Source organism: Phaethon lepturus, unplaced genomic scaffold (genome assembly GCF_000687285.1).
Source record: "Phaethon lepturus isolate BGI_N335 unplaced genomic scaffold, ASM68728v1 scaffold13436, whole genome shotgun sequence".
Taxonomy (NCBI): domain Eukaryota; kingdom Metazoa; phylum Chordata; class Aves; order Phaethontiformes; family Phaethontidae; genus Phaethon; species Phaethon lepturus.
In genome coordinates this window covers 465-18,772 of record NW_010548347.1, presented here as the reverse complement: position 1 = coordinate 18,772, position 18,308 = coordinate 465, and the positions used below count along the sequence as shown (strand labels likewise).

The window sequence follows — 18,308 nt, the reverse complement described above, 5'->3', positions numbered from 1 at the left end:
CGTGATGCTCTGCCCAAAATTAGTCTATTTTCATCTCATGTTTCACTGCTGTTGCCTTTCTGTTTTTACACCTTGCAGCTCTGTCTTTTTTATCAGTGTCACGCTCTTCACCACCTTCCCTACAGTGTTTTCTCTACTCTCAACTTCCAAATTGGTTATCTTCAATTCCATCCAAGAAATCTGGAATACAGCAATCCCCTTTGGCTACAAGTTCTGGATTTATCCATTCCCATGCTGTCTTAATCCAGTGACAAAGTGATGTTGCTCTGGGCTGCTTTATTTTCCTGGAGGGGTTAGTGTATGCTTGTCTGCCAAGAGCTGTTCTAAATACAAATACTTCAAATGGTCTTTAAAGGGCCTTGTGTGTTCACTACTACATCAAGCACCTGCAGTTTTGACGTCATTTCTCATCCCATATGACCACAATTTCTTTGTTCTCAACATCTGGTGTTAGATGCCTTTTGGATTTGTCTTAACAAGTGTTCCCCTCTTGCAGCAGCACATTTGGTCTCCTGCTCCTAGTTGTGTTCAGCCAACTCTTTATTAGAGTCTGTAGACATCTATCCCTTGGTTTTGTCACCTAAGAATTATTCCAGTAGCCAGCTACTCCTCTGACATTGTTTTGTCCTTTGCAGTGCCAGCTTTGTACCATCTGTTAACACTGCCAACACTACTGCAATATTTTATTTTTTCCTCACAAAGATGTGAGGCTGGATTTTGCACCCACTTCCTAAATGGTATAATTGCATGGCCTGTGAAACTAAACTGGTGTGTCGGTTGTGATCTTTACGTAATCTGATTGCATATTGCTGGAATACAGTGAGTTTCTTGGTGAAGTTGGAAGGGAATTGTTGGAAAAGTGAAGTTCCCTGCTATAGGAAAAAAACTGTTAATGCATCACTTGCAGATAAAACAGCAGTTGCCTTTGAACTCTTCCCATGAGATGTTTTGTGCTTGTGCTACGTCTTGAGCTTTCAGTTTAATGATTTCCCATGCAAGCAAATTTCTATCTCTTCTTGCATGTGAACAAATCTCACAATTATTTTTCTACTTTGTGGATGCATTCCTCTTCGGGCCCATTGAAAAACCTCCTCATAAAGTTATCTCATAAAATTTTTGTTTGTTTCTATTTCTACATGTTTTCCTCCATCATGTAACACTTCCTTCCAGCCACACAATTGTTTTCTGCATACCATACCACCATGAGTTTAAAGTTTGCATCATAACCTCTCCTTACACTTCTGATACATTCCCTGTACTGCTCATCTGCAAATTTTCTGTTTCATGGTTAACTTGAAGTATGCAGAGACTTACAAAACTAGCTGAAATTACACTACAATTCTCTGAATTGCGTACAAATACCCCAAGCAGCATTGTAAGTTGGAGGGAGGCAGTGATCACATGCTCTCGTGGGTCATCCTAGTCAAACTGGAGGCTGCTTTGGGCATGTCTCTCTTCTTTCATCACTAGTTGGCTTCCCTCACTGCACAGTCATGTTCTCACAACCACTGAAAATGTAGACACCAGTTTTGAAGTGGAAAAACTGTATTCCTTTCTGGCAAATACAGTATTAAGCATTTTATTCTGTTCTTACCAAACAGTATTTTATAATATCGTACTAACTTATTTTTCTCATTTTTTAATCATTAAACACCAAAGTGAAGCAAAACTGAATGTGTACAGGGCTACTGATTTGTGGGATGAATGTAATTTGTTCTACGGTAGCAGGAGAACAGCTGATCCTTTATTCCTGATTCAGAAATATATGCATCTTTTTAAAGGGTACCAATATGTATTAACTTTCGTGATCTTGTCTTTGTTAGTGAAACCTAGCTATTTTGGTGCTAACTGCTGAACTCTGTTTCCACCTTAATTGTTGGGTCTTAAAATGGGTACATTAGAATGGTTCTTCTTAACCAGTTATCTGGCAGATCTTTCCTTGGTCCCCTTTTTTTTCATTCCTAGACAGTACTTTTAGTTAGGATAAAGTGTTGGGAGGTTCTTCTACAGTAATAGGAATTTATTGACATGCAGGTGGAGAAGTAGTATCTGTTGATAAAACAGTTGCTAGTATATTTATTGCTTCATTGATTATTTTTTGTATTTAGTTACCTACCAATATAATATGAGGCTTCTAGGTGTGCTGGCATGTCTAAAAGAGCTGAATACTGCCTATCTGTTTTACATTAGTAGCAAAAAAAGCTACTAGTCTGTCAGTAACCCCTTTTCAAGATGTCTTGTGCAGTAGTTTTTTAATATCTGTAGCTTTTGAATATTTTATCTTCAGTGTATTCAGTGATACAGTTCTGAAGGTGAGGAGATTTTGTTTGTTTTAAATTGTGAGAAGAGCATAAACATATAATGTAGGATGATGAATCTGTAGTATTGCTGTTTATCTTAATTCTACGCTTGCAGACAGGAATAAAAAGCATAAAACAATAAAAACTGTTCAATTAAGTTAAATTGTTTTTTCTAAATTTCAGAGAGGAGTGAGCAGAGACTTAACCATATAAAACTAGCTTTCAAAGGCAGCTTAAGTATGCTTTTTTTCAGACATTATCTGTTTTTTCAGACAAAAGTATCCCAGCAACATTGCATGCTTATACCCGCAACACTAGTTTTTGTCTCTTTGGTTTATCAAATGTTTTTGGCAGCTATTATAGGGATCTTGTGAGCTTCCATTGTTTCTGCAAGCTGAATTGTCAATATTAAACTTCAGTCTCTTCTATTTCAGAATAACAAAGGAAATGGTGTCATCACAGGAGATGAAAGCTGAGTTTTAGTACACAGCCTTTCAAAATATAATTGCCAAAGCGTGGTGCTCTGAACATAATGGCTGTCTGAAGCTGTGCTTGCAGTTCTAATAGGCTTGCTCTTATAGACTGAAATTCGCCAATTAAATGGTTACTATCCCAGTTTCCAGCCTTGACAGCCTGAAGGACAGTACCGTTTTGATGGCATGACTATCTGATGTACTCATACATTTCCACAGGTTTCAGATCTGCATGTTGAGGAAAAATGACTACTTTGGTTCAGTCTAATTTGCTGAACACAAAATTGCAGCAATTGAGAATCCTACTGACACATAAGTCTGACACCTCTACTTCGTGTTGGCAGTATTGGTTAGAGCGTCAGTAGCAGTTTCAGGCACAAATTTCTGAAAGGCAAGATCCAGCATCTCTGCCACTCTGAAATTTCCTACCCAGTTCAGCTTGTGTCACTATGTAGTCCTTGTACGTGTGCTGTGGCTGCCTTAGTGGGTATATCATATAAGGCTGAGAAAGGAAGAAAGCGAACTATTGGAAAGAAGATAGCAAATTGAATGCAGTCTTAAATTGTAACATCTAGTTATAGCCAGTTTCTCTTTGTTACTGATAACTGCTTCTGTTATTGTAGGCATGAGTTGCTAGAGGAAGCCAGAAGACAAGGTTTGCCTTTTGCACAGTGGGATGGGCCTACTGTGGTTGTGTGGTTGGAGGTAAGTAGTTCCTCCAAAATAAGTAATTTAAACACACACACCCCTCCCCCCTTAGTGTACAGACTTCTAAAGAATTTAAGGTTTTGGAGCCAGGAATGTTTTCCAAATCCTGCTTCCTTTTTTGTGTTTCAGCTGTGGGTTGGGATGCCAGCCTGGTACGTGGCTGCTTGCCGAGCAAATGTGAAAAGCGGTGCTATCATGTCAGCCTTGTCTGATACAGAAATACAGCGTGAAATTGGAATTAGTAATCCTCTGCACAGACTGAAGTTGAGGCTGGCTATTCAAGAAATCATGTCACTAACAAGTCCATCTGCGCCTCCCACCTCAAGGACGGTAAGGAAAGTGATCCAGCATTGAACATCTTTTAGAACCATTGAAATTTCCAAAAATTCTACTATAAACACGTAACTGAAACAATTCAAGCTTCAAGTAAGAATTTCTGGAGACATTAAATTCTAGAGGAACACATTATTTAAATATAGGATGTTTCTTCCTTTCATGGAAATTAAATGAAGGATAAAGAGAAGTTTATATCACTGTAAGTATATAATCCAGAGTATTTAGAGTACATGTTATTTGCTTCACCTTTTGGCCTCAGAAGAGTTTATAATACAGATGGAGTGTACATGTGCGTACAGAAATTTGTAAAATAGTTGGAGGCCCTTTTAATCCATTTATAAGGCCACTAACTCCAAATAATGATTTAGCCTACATAAACTAGGAGCCCACCTGTGTCTCTATACTATAGTAAATTCAGACACTTAAAGTTAGTGTGAATTCCCTCTCATGAGTCTGCCCTGCAATCTAAAGTTATTTCTGAGATTCCTGGGATTACGTACTAGACTACAAACGCATTTTTTGATTAGAGCAGAGCCAAGTGTTTGCCTGTTAATTACATCTGTGTAAGCTATTTATCACATTCAGTTTTGTTAATATCTTTGAAGAAAAGTGATCCATGTTAATAGGCTTTTATTCCGTGCCGTTACTTTCAATAGCTATGCCTATACTTAAGACTTCAGAAACCATTGCTTTTGCCCATGCCTGCTCCTTACATGTACCAATTGCTTACATGTTCTGCAACCTCTCCTCTTTGTTACTGCTTTCCTTTCACTGGATGGGATTGCTTCCCTGTGGGGTCATATTAGACCACGGGAAATGTCTGGGTAACACATGAAGAAATGGAAAATCTTACAGCCACACAACAAACGGTTAGTTTATAGTGTTGCCACTTATGTTCCTTAGAGTGCTTTTCCCACTTTTTGAACATTTGAATCAAGTGCCTTTTTGTCTCTTTTCCCTTTTTTTTTTTTTAAATTAACGCATTAAAATTCTGGATCATTGCTTCTTCTAATTATTAACCTTGTAACCTGCATCTTGATAGCTTTTTTCCCAGAAGGGAGGGGAAGAAATCAACACTGATAAGATTGTAAACAAAACTCTTCCTAATCTGTATGACGAAGCTCTGATTTGATTAGCTGATAGACAAATTGAATTATTTGTGCAGAAACTTCTTTTCTCCAGAAAACTTAATCAGTAGATGGGTTTTGCAACCTCTCATATGAAAATGAGTGCCTTGTATATTTTTTACAATGCATGATGCTTGCTTTATCTAGATTTTTTTGGTGTGCAGTAGACTTAGTCTTGCAGTGCATCTTTAACTTTGGTCTTCTTACTAAACTTAAATACTAATACGTATGTGTTCTTTTGCTTTTCTAACCACGTAACAGGAAGATGAGGAGGGAAGCTGGGCTCAGGTTGGAAACTTTATGTAATATTATAGACTATATGTAAACTGTCAAAATAATTAGAGCATGAAAGAATGTTTTTCCTTTATAGCAGTTTCTTTTAGTGACTCTTGTTGTGGCTTGGGGATTGGGAGGGGGGGAAACAGCAGGCTTATCTCTGTATAATACATACTTAGAAAAACGCTTTTATATTTAGGTGATTTAAAAATTTTAATGCTTTCAGTATTTGGTGGTTCATCATGGAAGATATGTAAAATACTTTGTTGCGTAGTACATCACAAAACAAGCTATGCACATGGATTTTTAATAATAGGGCTGTTAGGGGGAAGAATATTCGGAAGTCTTTGTTGTCATTACCTCTCTGAAATATTTATCCTCTAGCTTATGAATCACCAAAATGTAGTTACTCTTTCTTTGTATTGTTGTATTCTATGCATTGAACATACTAGATCAAATTTTAAAATAATTTCATGATGTAAAATACGGTGTGTTTTGGTGGGAGTTAGCTCTCTGGAAGACCAGAAGTCCAACAAGAGTATCTGCTGTGTGCAGAAAGTCCCTGTTCAACCTGGCCACCATCACAGGTGTGCTACAAGACATAATGAGCCTAGGTACTTAAGTAGATTTCTGTGCACTAATTGTGTAATCCTCCGTAATTGTTTTCCCTGAAAGTGGTGACAAATCCTAATTGTATTTTTGGGCATTAAGATAGTTGAGTTTTTTTATACAGGGATATAAACAAAACTCAGGATTTGCACATGACCTGTATCTTTGGACAGTATAGTCTCTTCTTGCTTGGCTGCCCTCCAGCTTAAACCTGTTTAAGTCCCATTAACTATGTCTCAGATACTGATTTGCAGATTGTCATAGCTTGCCTCCCTCTTACAAGAGTAACATGCTCTTTCAGGCTGCTACCTAGCGATGGCTTGAAGAAATGCATTCCTGTGTGGCCTTGTTCCTTTCTAGAAGATGCTTCCTCTAGAGGAGGAATAAAGCTTTTGACTTTTAATTGCACAGTAAAAATGAATTATTACCTTTGACTTTTGGAAAAAGGAGCAGCTGGTTTGTGTTGCTCAAGGAATAATTAGATACGTTAGAAATACTTCCCCCCCGCCGCCCAAAGCCTAGTGCTTTTTTTTTTTTTAGGGTAAGGAATAGCTGTTAGAATTGCTTGTTCTTCAGTAGTGGGTTTTAAACATTTTTTTGCTACTTGATTGGGATCTGTTTCTGAAAACAGCTAAGAGTATTAAAAAAACCCTGCAGTTATTTTTTTGATACCTTGTATTTATATGGTCATGTGAAAAATAAGTTTCTCCCACCCCAATTTTCAAGAGATACAGTATCTTCAGCATCTTAACAAAATTAAATTCTATGACTCTTGCTATTGAAACCCTGTAGATTAGGGGGTTTTAATTTTTATTAGTTTTTGTGGGCTTTTTAAAATACTCTTCAACATGAAATAAAGGCAGTTTTACTTGCTGATCTGAGTATTTAAACTTTCTTTTCTTCACGAGGCTGACTTCTTCAGAAAACATACATGTAGCAGTCAATATTTTTATTTTCTTGTCTTTATAGGCTGAGAATTCAGTAAGCATTGTTTTACTTTTTTTCTTTTAAAATGTGTTGTCTATAAAAGCTTTTCTCTTATTTCTTGTTTTACTAAGCTTACTCCTTAATCTTTTAAAAACAGACGTTAGCGTATGGTGATATGAACCATGAGTGGATTGGCAATGAATGGCTCCCTAGTCTGGGGCTCCCTCAGTATCGCAGCTATTTCATGGAATGTCTTGTTGATGCTCGAATGCTGGATCATTTAACTAAAAAAGATCTGCGTGGACAACTTAAAATGGTGGACAGCTTTCACAGGTAAATAGATTTAGGTTGGAGACCTAACTTACAGTAAATGTTTCCCTTATCTCTAAATGTTTTTTTTTCTTTTTTTTTCTCTTCTAAACAGAAATAGTTTTCAATGTGGAATTATGTGCCTACGAAGACTGAATTATGATCGAAAAGAACTTGAAAGAAAAAGAGAAGAAAGCCAGAATGAAATTAAGGGTTAGTGCATTGTCTTTACCTCAGTCACTATCTGCCTCAAAAATTTATTTTAAAAACCAAAATGGCATTAGGGGGAGGAATTATTTATAAAATGTCAAATCTTAAATACAGATGTGTCTGGATGAAGACCCCAAAGAGTGAATCATGAAACAAATCATTAAATCATTCACTCATGCAGAGATGTGCTCCAAATGCAGGCATTTTTGAAACTCTTACGGCTCTGAAGTTTGAAACAAAACTAAATGTTTTTAGGAAGATGAGGGTTTTGAAAAAGTTTTGGGTGTTTTGGTCATGTTCCCCGCTGCTGCTCCCCCCCCCAGCTCTGTTCTGACATAGTAACCTTGCATTTCTGTGATTTTGTTGTTGCTTGTGGCTGGTTATTTTTATTACCCAGCAGTTTATGAAAAAATACCCATGTGACTTAGGTGTTTCTATCTTACAGATTCATGGTGATTATTGAACAAGAGAGGAGAAAAAGAAGAAAAAGCAGGGTTGGGAATTCACAGTATTTTCCAAGACTTCCCGTAGAAATTTTGTCCCCTGCCTAATATCAGACATCTTTTCTGACATCTTAGACTAAAATTTTAGGGTTCCCATGTACACAATTTGCTTAGAAGGCTCTGTGCCTGCTCCTCCCCTTTCCTTTAAGTGGTGATACCTTTTGGTGGTTATTCTACTAGTTGTGCCTGAGAACATTCCCAGGAGTTGCAACTAACCGGCATGAAACAAGTCTGTGTTGTGGCTGGTAAACCTTTTTTAGCCTCGTAAATGATATTGCTGCATCTGTTGCCTATAGGGAATTGTTCCTTGACACATGTAGCTCTTGAATCCCTCCTGGGAATTGTTTGGGAAGAATACTAGTTGACACAGGCCAGAAATGTGCTGTGGATTATTATAATGGTTCAATTGGTATAGACATTCCTGAGTAGTGTAAAAAAATGTACTTGTAAGAACATAGTTTTTGTTTTGACAGTTATGCTGAACATACAAATTCTGCTTTATAATGTTTTTCTTTGAAAAAGTTCTAAGATTAGAGTATATTGATCATTGAACTGTTACAGTATGAAATGCCTTCCAGCAAACTTCAAAGATGTTTACTTTCCACTTTAAATTTATGATTGTGGAAAAGAGTAGTAGTAGTATGCATACACAAGCTGAAGGTAAGTTTGTGTTACTAAATTGAACATCTTCAGAATTTAAGGGTAGATTATAAAACTACTAAGTAATAAAGCTTTAAATAATAATAAATAAAGCTTTGTGTTCAAATTCAGTAGGAAATGTATGAGAAACTGCTATAAGATTTTTTTTCTTTTGAGTAACAACATTTTTTTCCAAAATACTTAATCTGTTTTGGGTGAGGTACAAGCCTGTAAATGGCTGTGTAAAATAGAAGATCTGTCTTCTCCATTTGCATGAATGCTATGCTCAGCTGAACTTGTCTCATAACTGTGACTGTAGCCTCAGCTGTAGGCAGAGAGAGGAGATCCAACAAGGACTATTCCTTATGGGTGCAAGGAAAGCTACTGTATAGAAGGGATCCGATACTGAGCATTGGAGTCTACGCATAAAGTTTTGTTGCCAATTTGTGTGTTTCACACATACCAAAAAGGCAAGGGCAGAGTAGATCACAACCTAAATGTTAAATAACAAAATTCCTTGAGGGCTGCTACTTAACAGAATTTATGATGAACTGTGTATATGTGAAAATCAATCCCAATCACCATACACATCAAAAGGACTGTGGGTTTTTTTGGTCAGAAAAGTTGTGTTGTATAAATTGGGCAACTTTTTTTTTTTTTCTCCATAGATGTCCTTGTCTGGAGCAATGAAAGAATGATGCATTGGGTAGTGTCCATTGGTCTTAAAGAATATGCGAATAACCTTATAGAGAGCGGAGTTCATGGTGCACTTGTGGCCTTAGATGAATCATTTGATTACAATGCATTAGCTCTCTTATTACAAATACCCACTCAAAACACACAGGTAAGCAAGAAGGGGTTACTTTATGGCCAATAGGACCTTTGTCCCTTGTAGGAAGGTTAAAATTGTGGAACTGACTGGTGTTTTTTCTCAGGTAAGTGCATGTCTTTCTATTTCCAGTTATAGAAACTTTAGAAATGGAAAAGTTGTCCATTGTCCTGTAGAGAAAAATATACAACTATGCTTTTCTCACTGTTCTCTAGTTGCTAATAACAATTCTGGTTGATAAATTTGCTTGAACAAAAAGTAGTGTTTGAATATTTTCCTCATTACCTCATCTTTACAACGTTACTGGATAACTCATCATTTTTGTTGTTCGCTCAGTTTTTATTTTGAAATAATTAAGTTTGAGCTAGAAATCATGAAATTTCATATCACAGTGAAGGGAACGGGGAGCTGTTAAGTCTTCCTTAAATTTTGAATAGCTTACAACTTAGTACTTAAAGTTCAATTTATGTTTATTAATCTGCTAAGATGGTATTAAACAGTTTGGGTTCTTTTAAGTTTTAAAAATTACTATAGATATTCCTACTTACTAATCTTTTGGAATTAACGCCTGTGTTTTTCATACTATAAACTTCAGGCTCGTGCTGTTCTGGAGAAGGAATTTAATAACCTTCTTGCTATGGGCACTGACAGAAGACTTGATGAAGTAAGTTACTTGAGCTGTTGACCCATTTTATGGTCCTGGGAACTTCATTAGAACTGTTAAGTGAAAGAATTTAGCTTGAACTTCTTTAAGCTATTAACAGAATAGTGACAGAAATGTTAACTTGAAATTCTTTGTCTTTGAGAGTTTCTGAAGATGGCAGGTTTTTGTGTATTTAGGTAAGATAACTTTGAATATGAAAGTATTGAGATGATTTGCAAGTTTTTTGTTTTTTGTAGCTTGCATGGTTAATCTCTGTAGCAGTACTTTGGGCCTTATCTTCCATCTAAAATGTGAGAAAATTAGCAACCAGTGTTGCAGATGAACAAGCTGTAATAGAGAAGAGCACTGTATAGCACTACTCAAACCTTTGTCCTAACGAGCAGTATTTCAAATAATTTTGTGTTTTTCAAGAAAGCTTGTGTTGTTGATACCTATCTGTTAATAGTAGTATAGGTGACCACCAGGTATGTTTGCACATCAAAGTAATTTCTATCAGGTAGTCTGTGATCTTACAGTGTGCACACTTCATTCAAATGTAGTGAGTATAAAACTCTAACAAACTAGGTGTGAGACCTTTTTGTAGACCCTGTAAGCCCATAGCATAAAGAAGAGAGTGTTAAATCTTTAACCTTTTAAGTTGCTCGATGCTGTAACTCAGTGAACTTTTTCAAGCTGATTTTACTTCCCCAAGAGACTCCTAACTCCCTGCTACCTCTTCTTTGGTGCTAATGCAAGTTTGTGGTAGCACATGTAGGTGAAAGTAGTTAAGGTTAAGACTAAGATGGCAAGATCCTAATGTGATTAACCAGGTCAGGGAACCAGTCCGCAATATATCAGAAACATTTGTGCTAGTACAAGAAAGAGGACAGGGGAAGCAGGAAAGTCCTGACTTAAATTGCTTTTGGATCAATGAGGTGAAGCAAACACCAGTATGTTAAGGAAGGAGGTTTCCTTCCTTGTTGGTTTTGTGTTCATCTTTTGCCTAATGGACTTGTTGCAGCCCTTTTGTGGCACATTCTGACAATTCTATTCTCAGTATGCATCCCTGCTAAGGTTTTAATAACATCACCAGAAAGCAACTTGATAGTTTTCTAGGGTATTTTCCCGTAGTGATTTCAAACTGCAAGAGAAGGACCTTTGAGGGAACAGATGTTCTAGTGGCACAGGGCAGTTTGTTGATCATGAAGATCTCAAATAATGCAGACACTTGTCTCCTAAAAGGGGATAAATTTTATGTGAAATGCCATTCAAAGGATTGAACTGTTACTAAAGGTGAAGTTGGAAAATGAAGATGCACAATGGGTATATTTGCATTGATATAATACCTTTGCTGGAAAAGTCATTTTTGGAAGTGGGACTTAAACTATTGTATTTAGTAAGTGCAATATTGTATTTCTGAAGTGGAATATTACTTCAAAGATGCAGATGTATTAATGGGGTAAAATGCACCTGGGTAATTACAAGTTAAGTTTACCGAAGTGCTTAAGCAAAACACTGCACAGCAATATAGTGTTTACTACACTTACTTTTTCCTCACTACTACTTCCTGTAATTTGTAGCATGAGAAAGCACAACAGCTTTATCATTCCCATAAGACAGAATTGAAGGTTAAAAGCAATTGTTCAAATTAAGCCTTTATATGTGAGTGTTCCCAAAGCAGCTTTTATGATTTACTGCCCTCCTCATATCCCCTAAGAATGACTGATGTGACACGTAATGAATTACTGCAAATCATGAAGTACAAACATTCCAAGCACAAAATGTTTTCCTAAATGTGCCAAGCACATGAATTTCCATAGTTACTGAGCTGAAGAGCCTGCAGTCTAGCAGATGAACACGGATTGTTGCAAGTGAAGACCTCTGCTGCTGTTGCACCTGAACCTTTCTGAAAATTATCTCATTTGGTGGGGATATATTTACTTAAGATTGTCAGTAATCCTTTTAATGTGAGTAACAACCCTACATTTTTTGAATCACTAATGATGTTTATCAATATAACAGGATGATGATAAGAGCTTTAGGAGAGCACCTTCATGGAGAAAGAAGTTTAGACCAAAGGACATACGAGGTTTAGCTGCTGGATCAGCAGAGACTCTTCCTGCAAATTTCAGAGTTACAACCTCAATGTCTTCACCCTCTATGCAGCCAAAGAAGATGCAGATTGATGGTATTAATTTTGTATTATTTTAAGCATGATGCACTTTTTTTGCTTGAGATTACAGGGGAATTAAGTTCAAATTACCTTTTTGCTGCATAAAAGCATCTGCCTTGTGCATGGTTGTGTACATAACACTGTGTTTAACCATAGGGTGCTTTATAATTTCAGGAAGCTGTAATAGATGTGAAATTTCTTCTTACGTAATTGGAATAACAAAATAAGAATTATAGTTAGAAATAAATTTATTTTAAACTAGGAAAATAAAACTACATTTTAGTAGAAGTCTTTTAATGATGTGATGCATAATTGCTTATTAGCAGGAATTAGATCAATGTAAGTCCCACTTCTGAAATGCAGTAAAATGCATTCAAAAACAGTGCGAGTAAACTGCCTTGGCATTATTAAAACTTGAGTAAAAGTTGCATTACCTCCTCTGCCGTGGTCACTTAAGTATAGATCATACTTGAAATCACTACTTCATTCATTGCTGTATACTTAATGATGTGTGTGATGCATATGCGCACGCACACAGATATGTATTTAAAAAGCCCAAACAAATACAAAAAACCTCAGCTGGAAGTGGAAGCTGATCACCTCTCACATGAGGTATCTTGTCTGTTTAAAAACAGTGTCTTTAGTACCATGAGAATAAGTTTTACTTGGATTTGTTTTACAGAACATAAGTAAAAATAAATGGAAAGTGTATTTAATTGGAAGAGACAGGACGAGAACTTCAACATAATTTTTCAGAGTTGTCTCAGGTTCTGAAAATTGTATTTATGAGTAAAGGTCAAAGAAGCAACCTTTGCATCTGATTTTATTCTCTAAAATGTGAGCTGTTTTTTAAATATTGTCACTAGCACAAAATATTTTCCAGAATTATATGGACAGTTTTGTAAATTAAAATAAGTGAAGTCTTTACCATGTAAAACGTCTTTCTTTTTATGATATTAAAAAACCCCCAGAAAATAAAGAATATATAAAGTATATAAAATGGAGATTAAATTACTTAAAAAATCACCTTTGCCAATTTCTATGTGCTAATTGGCATGCAGACTTTTTTAGAATTCTTCGTTAGCCACTGAAAGTAGAAGTGGTTAATATATAAACTGTAAAATTCTGCTTTTCTAACCTGTAACCTTAGATCGGGGTGAGTACAGTAGCTGTAATCAAATTGCTGTGAGATGTTTTTTTTGAAAACTAACATGCATGCTGTGTTCTGCATGTCTTCCCATGGTTCTTGAAATAGGCAGTGTATCAGGAACACAAAGATTGGATTCTGCAACAGTAAGGACCTACTCCTGTTAAAGCCTTCTCCTGGTGAGTAAAGTTGATAGGCATAATAGTAGAGCAGCTTTTTATGAAATCATGTCAGATATTTTAATACGGTGAATTTACACACAAAACTGTTTCAAGTTTTCAGGGTAGATTGTTAGATTGGAAATCTGTAGCTTATTTCCTACGATGAAGACTGTGAGTGTTTGAATATTTACTTTTGTAAATACTGTGTTCTTTTTAAGGGTTTTTTTAGCATAGGTCCTTTCTGAGGCTGTTTAAATAGCTGTGTAGAAAGTGTTAAAATAAAAGATTGTGTGAAACAGCTAGTGAAAGTGGGGAGGAGGGAAGGGAACTAAATTAGGCATATAAAGGAAAGAAAATTTAATGTGTGACACTGCAATTCAGGTTATTGATCTTTTAGCATCTCTGCTTGGTCGAAGTTATCCCACTGCAATATACTTCCATATTGAATTGTTACAGGGGTAATTACATAGTTTTCTAATTCTTGGATACTTCAAGCCATTGTGATTGCTTAGGCTGTCTGGTTGAATTCAGCTACCTAAATCTGAATTCAGCCTAAATTTGGATAGCCATGAGCAGTGCTGATATAAAAGACACTTCGACAACACAAGGGTGTTTTAACACAAAATACATGTATTCTGGCTTATGAAAGAGATGTAGTCCTGTCTTACTCCAGAATTTGGAATGATTTTTCTTTAGCAGCCTCTGCTGTATTTTCTCATGGAACAGTATTTATCTCGTTTTGCAACCAAGTCTGGAAACGAATTTTTTTTTACTATATTGGATATTTAAAAAAATAAAAATCCAGTGAATCTCTCTCTCACTAGCTGGTGTCTTCCATGGGCTATAAACGCCTGTCTCTTGTGCTTACAGCATCTTTCCTTCTCACCAGTAACATCCCTACCAACTCATGTATTGGCTGCCTTTTCTTCCATTTCTGAACCTTTTTGCATATACAAGCTTAGTTCTAAAGAGTTCTTATGTATGAAATGCTGAAAAGGCAAATGCTTGCACATAGCAACTCAGATCATGTGGATCTGTCAGTTTATGATCTCATGGACTATCTTAATTTTTTTTTTGTTGTTTCAAATCTTTCCCTCCCCCAAATTCTTTCCACTGTTTCAGGATTTTCTGTAGTCAGATCACCTAGGATAAAAATCTAGGAAGCAAAAATGTTTGACCTCGTGTGCTTTACTTTGCTTTGCAACTGAAGATTGCTGTTGGCAATAAAATTGTATACATGATGGCATGGCAATACTTAGATGCATGACTGCTACACTACTGAGCTGTTTTTGAGAAACTTAGAATGAAATGTTTTTTTAAAAAACTAATGGAATTTTTTTGGTGTTTTTTGTTTTTGTTGCTGTTTTTACAGTTTACCCACACTATTTCTACCGGTAATATGCAGCATTTTGAACATTTGGAACCCTTAACCTGTTAATACTTGTTAAATGGACACTTTGAGATATTTTATTACAGAGTTTTAAATTAGCAAATAAATTCATGAGTACTATAGAGAAAATATTTTAGAATCTAAATGTTTCTTATATTTATGTGACTTCTCATTTATATAGTTACTTACTTTTTCTGTTTCTATTCAGTCTACAAATCAAGTCATTGCTGATTTTTTTATTCTAATTTTAGTCTTTCCAACTGAATGTACTGTAATGCTTGTATGTATATGTCCCTATAAGTAATATAGGGTTTTTGTAAATTATGCAGTTACTGTAATTATCATTGTTTTTTAATAATGAAACTGAAGGTGAAAAGGATTTTAATACCTTTGTAAAAGTATCATGACACCAAGCAGTATATATTTTGTCTTTTGGAAATGTTAGCTTAAATCTGAAATAAAAGTCCAGCTTTTTTTCAGGTAAGCGTATGTTGTTGTAGAAGGTATGGTACATGATTGTTCTTCTTTTCAGAACTGTACCTTTCCACAAAGAGGATTTGTCAAGTACTGGGAATTTTGTTTTTATTTAAAATATAACTCGTTTTAAAAGCTGGGAAGAACTATAACACTATGAAACACTTTTGTAGAAGTGATTGACTCGGTCATAACACTCTCTGCTGTATTTGTCTAGCGTATCTTCACAGTGACTGAAACCAAGCCATAAACCAAGAACTGTGTTTGTGTGTTTTTTTTTTTTTTTTCTTTAACTGAGGAAGATATACTTCATAATAATTCCTGGTCGTAATCCACAGGCCACAGAGAGTTTTTGTCCTAGATCTTTTTGATTGAAAACACTTGTGGAAAGATGCTGGTGCAACTAGTTTTAATGGACCAATCATGAAGCACTGCAGTCTCATGTCAAACGAGTAGTGAAAGATGAAGGTACAATGGGCTGAAAACTAAAGCAGTGCAACTTCTAATAAAGGCCTTACTTTTCTTATGTAAGTCATCTTTTGTGTTTTGTAAACTTGTTCTAAAGACTTGTCTGGACTTTAATTTTGGTGGTTGTAGCCGTTTTGGACTATATGAGTAGAAAATGTATCCACACTTGTAAATGGCATATTAAAAAGCCAGCAAGAATCTGTTCAGACGGTGCATTATTTATTATGCAACAATATATATAGCATGTCTTTTTTTCTTATTTTGTGTTCCACTTTTAACTTGCTTGTAAAACTGAAATGCATTGTTACTGTTCCGTTTTTCTATTAATCTTTTGTGTATTTTCAGATTATGTAACAATATGTACAGTCTACTTTTGAACTATTTTTATCACAGTATTATTTATTGCTTTCTTTCAATAAAGTACTGATGCATTTTCCACTGCCAATAAAACACTATTGCAAAGCTAAGATCTAATTGTATGCAGGCAGATACTTTGCGGTGAGTGGATATTGTCAATAAAGCATCTTAATGATTGTTTGCTGCCCTGTAGATCTTGTTTCAAATTATGACTTTTCTCCAGTAGAAAAATGTTCCATTAGATGTGACATTTTCTTTGGAATTGTTCAAATTCACATATGTTACTCAGTTTTTTTGAAAACCAGTTTTCAGCAGAAAACTGCTTTATTGCCTACTTCTACTAGTAGTTAGTGCTGTGATTTACTTTTAAAAAAAGTAACAAAAACTGTCACACAGCTTCAGTGTGTTCTGGTCCACGTGATGGAAGACTGAAGTGCTGTTCTACATAGCAGCAACAGTTGCTTTGTTAATAAAATGAGATTATGACCATGGTGGTGTTTGGGGAGAAACATAGTAGTCGAGGGAACCAATACAAAATTGGGTCACAATAGGGCTGTTTATGTCAATTTTAATATATTTGTAAACCATTTCTTGTGTAGAAGAGAAGACAGAAGGATAAACTTACAGACTAATCGAAGCAGTGGTGAAGTGTATTTCATCATGTCCTCTAGATCAACAGCAGGATGTGGAATGCATGGAATGGAGAAATATTGTGATTGATGCTTGAAACATTGTTCTATAATGCATCTCTGTCTATCTTGTCTATATGAGTTGCTGTCCGATCATTTGCAGTCTCTTTTATACTTTCAGAGAATCTATCTTTCTAGAAAAAGCTAAAATGAAACTGCAGAAGGAGATCCTGACTCACTGTTCAGCTAAACTTCACTGTTTAGAAAAAAATTGCATAGACGTTTCTGGTTACTGGTGTGATAGTAGGTGTTCAAAGTCATGTATTGTTGCTTCTCAAAAGTGAAAACAACGCGGAATAGACTTGTAAAATGTGAAAAGAAAATAACGTTATTATTTTAAGGCTGTAAAACCTTAACTGTCATGGAACAATGGAATTGACATGAGAGCTAGAATAAATGAGTGAAATAGAAAAAGCTTTCACGAACTGGCAAAACTGTGTGTTGACTTCCTTCTGAGTTATACAGCAAAGCTCTCTCAGAGAAATTGAAAAAACCACTTCTCACTCAATTTTAATAAAACCCCTTGGAAAGAAGAACATGCAAGTGCATGTGTAAAAGGCATATGGGTATGTTACAGTAATCTTTAAATAAAGCTTGGTTAAATATATATATTTATATAAATTGCCAAATGTCTTTAAAGGCTTTAGTTGGAAAGGGTGCTGTAAGAATTTAAGTATGCATTTTATCTGCAATAAGGAGATGGTAGAATTATCCGAGAACTTTAAACTTGCAATTTTGCAATGTTTAAAGGGCAGGGAGTCCCAAAACTTCATGTTTCTCTTTTCAAACTGATGTAGAATTAAAAGATGAGAAGTTGCTTTTGCAGTGTTTTATGGACAGGAGTGCTTTATCATGCCAATCCTCAGCGTAGTGCATATGTGGAGTAGTTCAAAGCAGAATTTATGCTTGGAACTGGGTAGACTAAAGATTGTGGCGGTGGGAGGGGAGGGGGCAGGGGTGACAGCAAAATTAATTTTCAGGTAAGTAAAAATAGACACAGTGTTATGTTTGAAGACTTACTTGAGGGGTGATATTTTTTTGAAACCAGAGAGTTACTTTGCCTTTAAAAAGAAAGTGGGTTTTTATTTCTTGATAATTCCATTTTCAGGGTCGTCATTTTGGTGCACTGCTTAAACTCAAGTTGTTATAAATTTTATTAATTTCATTTTTCTTAATAGTAATTTTTGCCAAAAAAGGCAATTGCAGTCTAATTTAGGGAGCAGCACCTCGTGGTTTTAGATGGCATATAGGAATGGATGCATAAAAAGTGATCCATAAATGTGTTATTTCAGCCTGTAGACAGCTGTAGACACAGCAACAGAGCCAGAAGTGATGCCAGAAGGTTCAAAGTGCTCTGAGCCTGCTTTTCCTCCTCTAGCAAACATCTTTTTCACAGTAAGTGTAGCCTAATTTTAAAAATATTCTATGTTAAAGTTATAGGGTAAATTACCCTGTGTTTAATACAGAAAAAAATGAATGGAGCTTATCTATACTGTGAACTGACTACCTAAAGCCAACTGGAGGTAGCTGTCCTCCATCCAAAACTTGTGGAATTTTTTT

At 35.7% G+C, this 18,308-nt stretch overlaps 1 protein-coding gene across 1 annotated transcript in view; it reads left to right on the top strand.

Annotated features, from left to right (window-relative positions):
• The window catches only part of PPFIA1 (protein tyrosine phosphatase, receptor type, f polypeptide (PTPRF), interacting protein (liprin), alpha 1), a 59,784-nt gene extending 43,219 nt beyond the window's left edge, over positions 1 to 16,565 (top strand). The window contains exons 20-28 of the mRNA XM_010289934.1: positions 3,397 to 3,478; positions 3,611 to 3,811; positions 6,914 to 7,089; positions 7,181 to 7,278; positions 9,086 to 9,261; positions 9,842 to 9,910; positions 11,912 to 12,077; positions 13,318 to 13,388; positions 14,743 to 16,565. Coding sequence (XP_010288236.1) covers positions 3,397 to 3,478; positions 3,611 to 3,811; positions 6,914 to 7,089; positions 7,181 to 7,278; positions 9,086 to 9,261; positions 9,842 to 9,910; positions 11,912 to 12,077; positions 13,318 to 13,376 — 1,027 coding nt within the window. The 3' untranslated portion in view covers positions 13,377 to 13,388; positions 14,743 to 16,565. The remainder of the gene's footprint in view (positions 1 to 3,396; positions 3,479 to 3,610; positions 3,812 to 6,913; positions 7,090 to 7,180; positions 7,279 to 9,085; positions 9,262 to 9,841; positions 9,911 to 11,911; positions 12,078 to 13,317; positions 13,389 to 14,742) is intronic.
• The last annotated feature ends 1,743 nt before the right edge of the window (positions 16,566 to 18,308 follow it).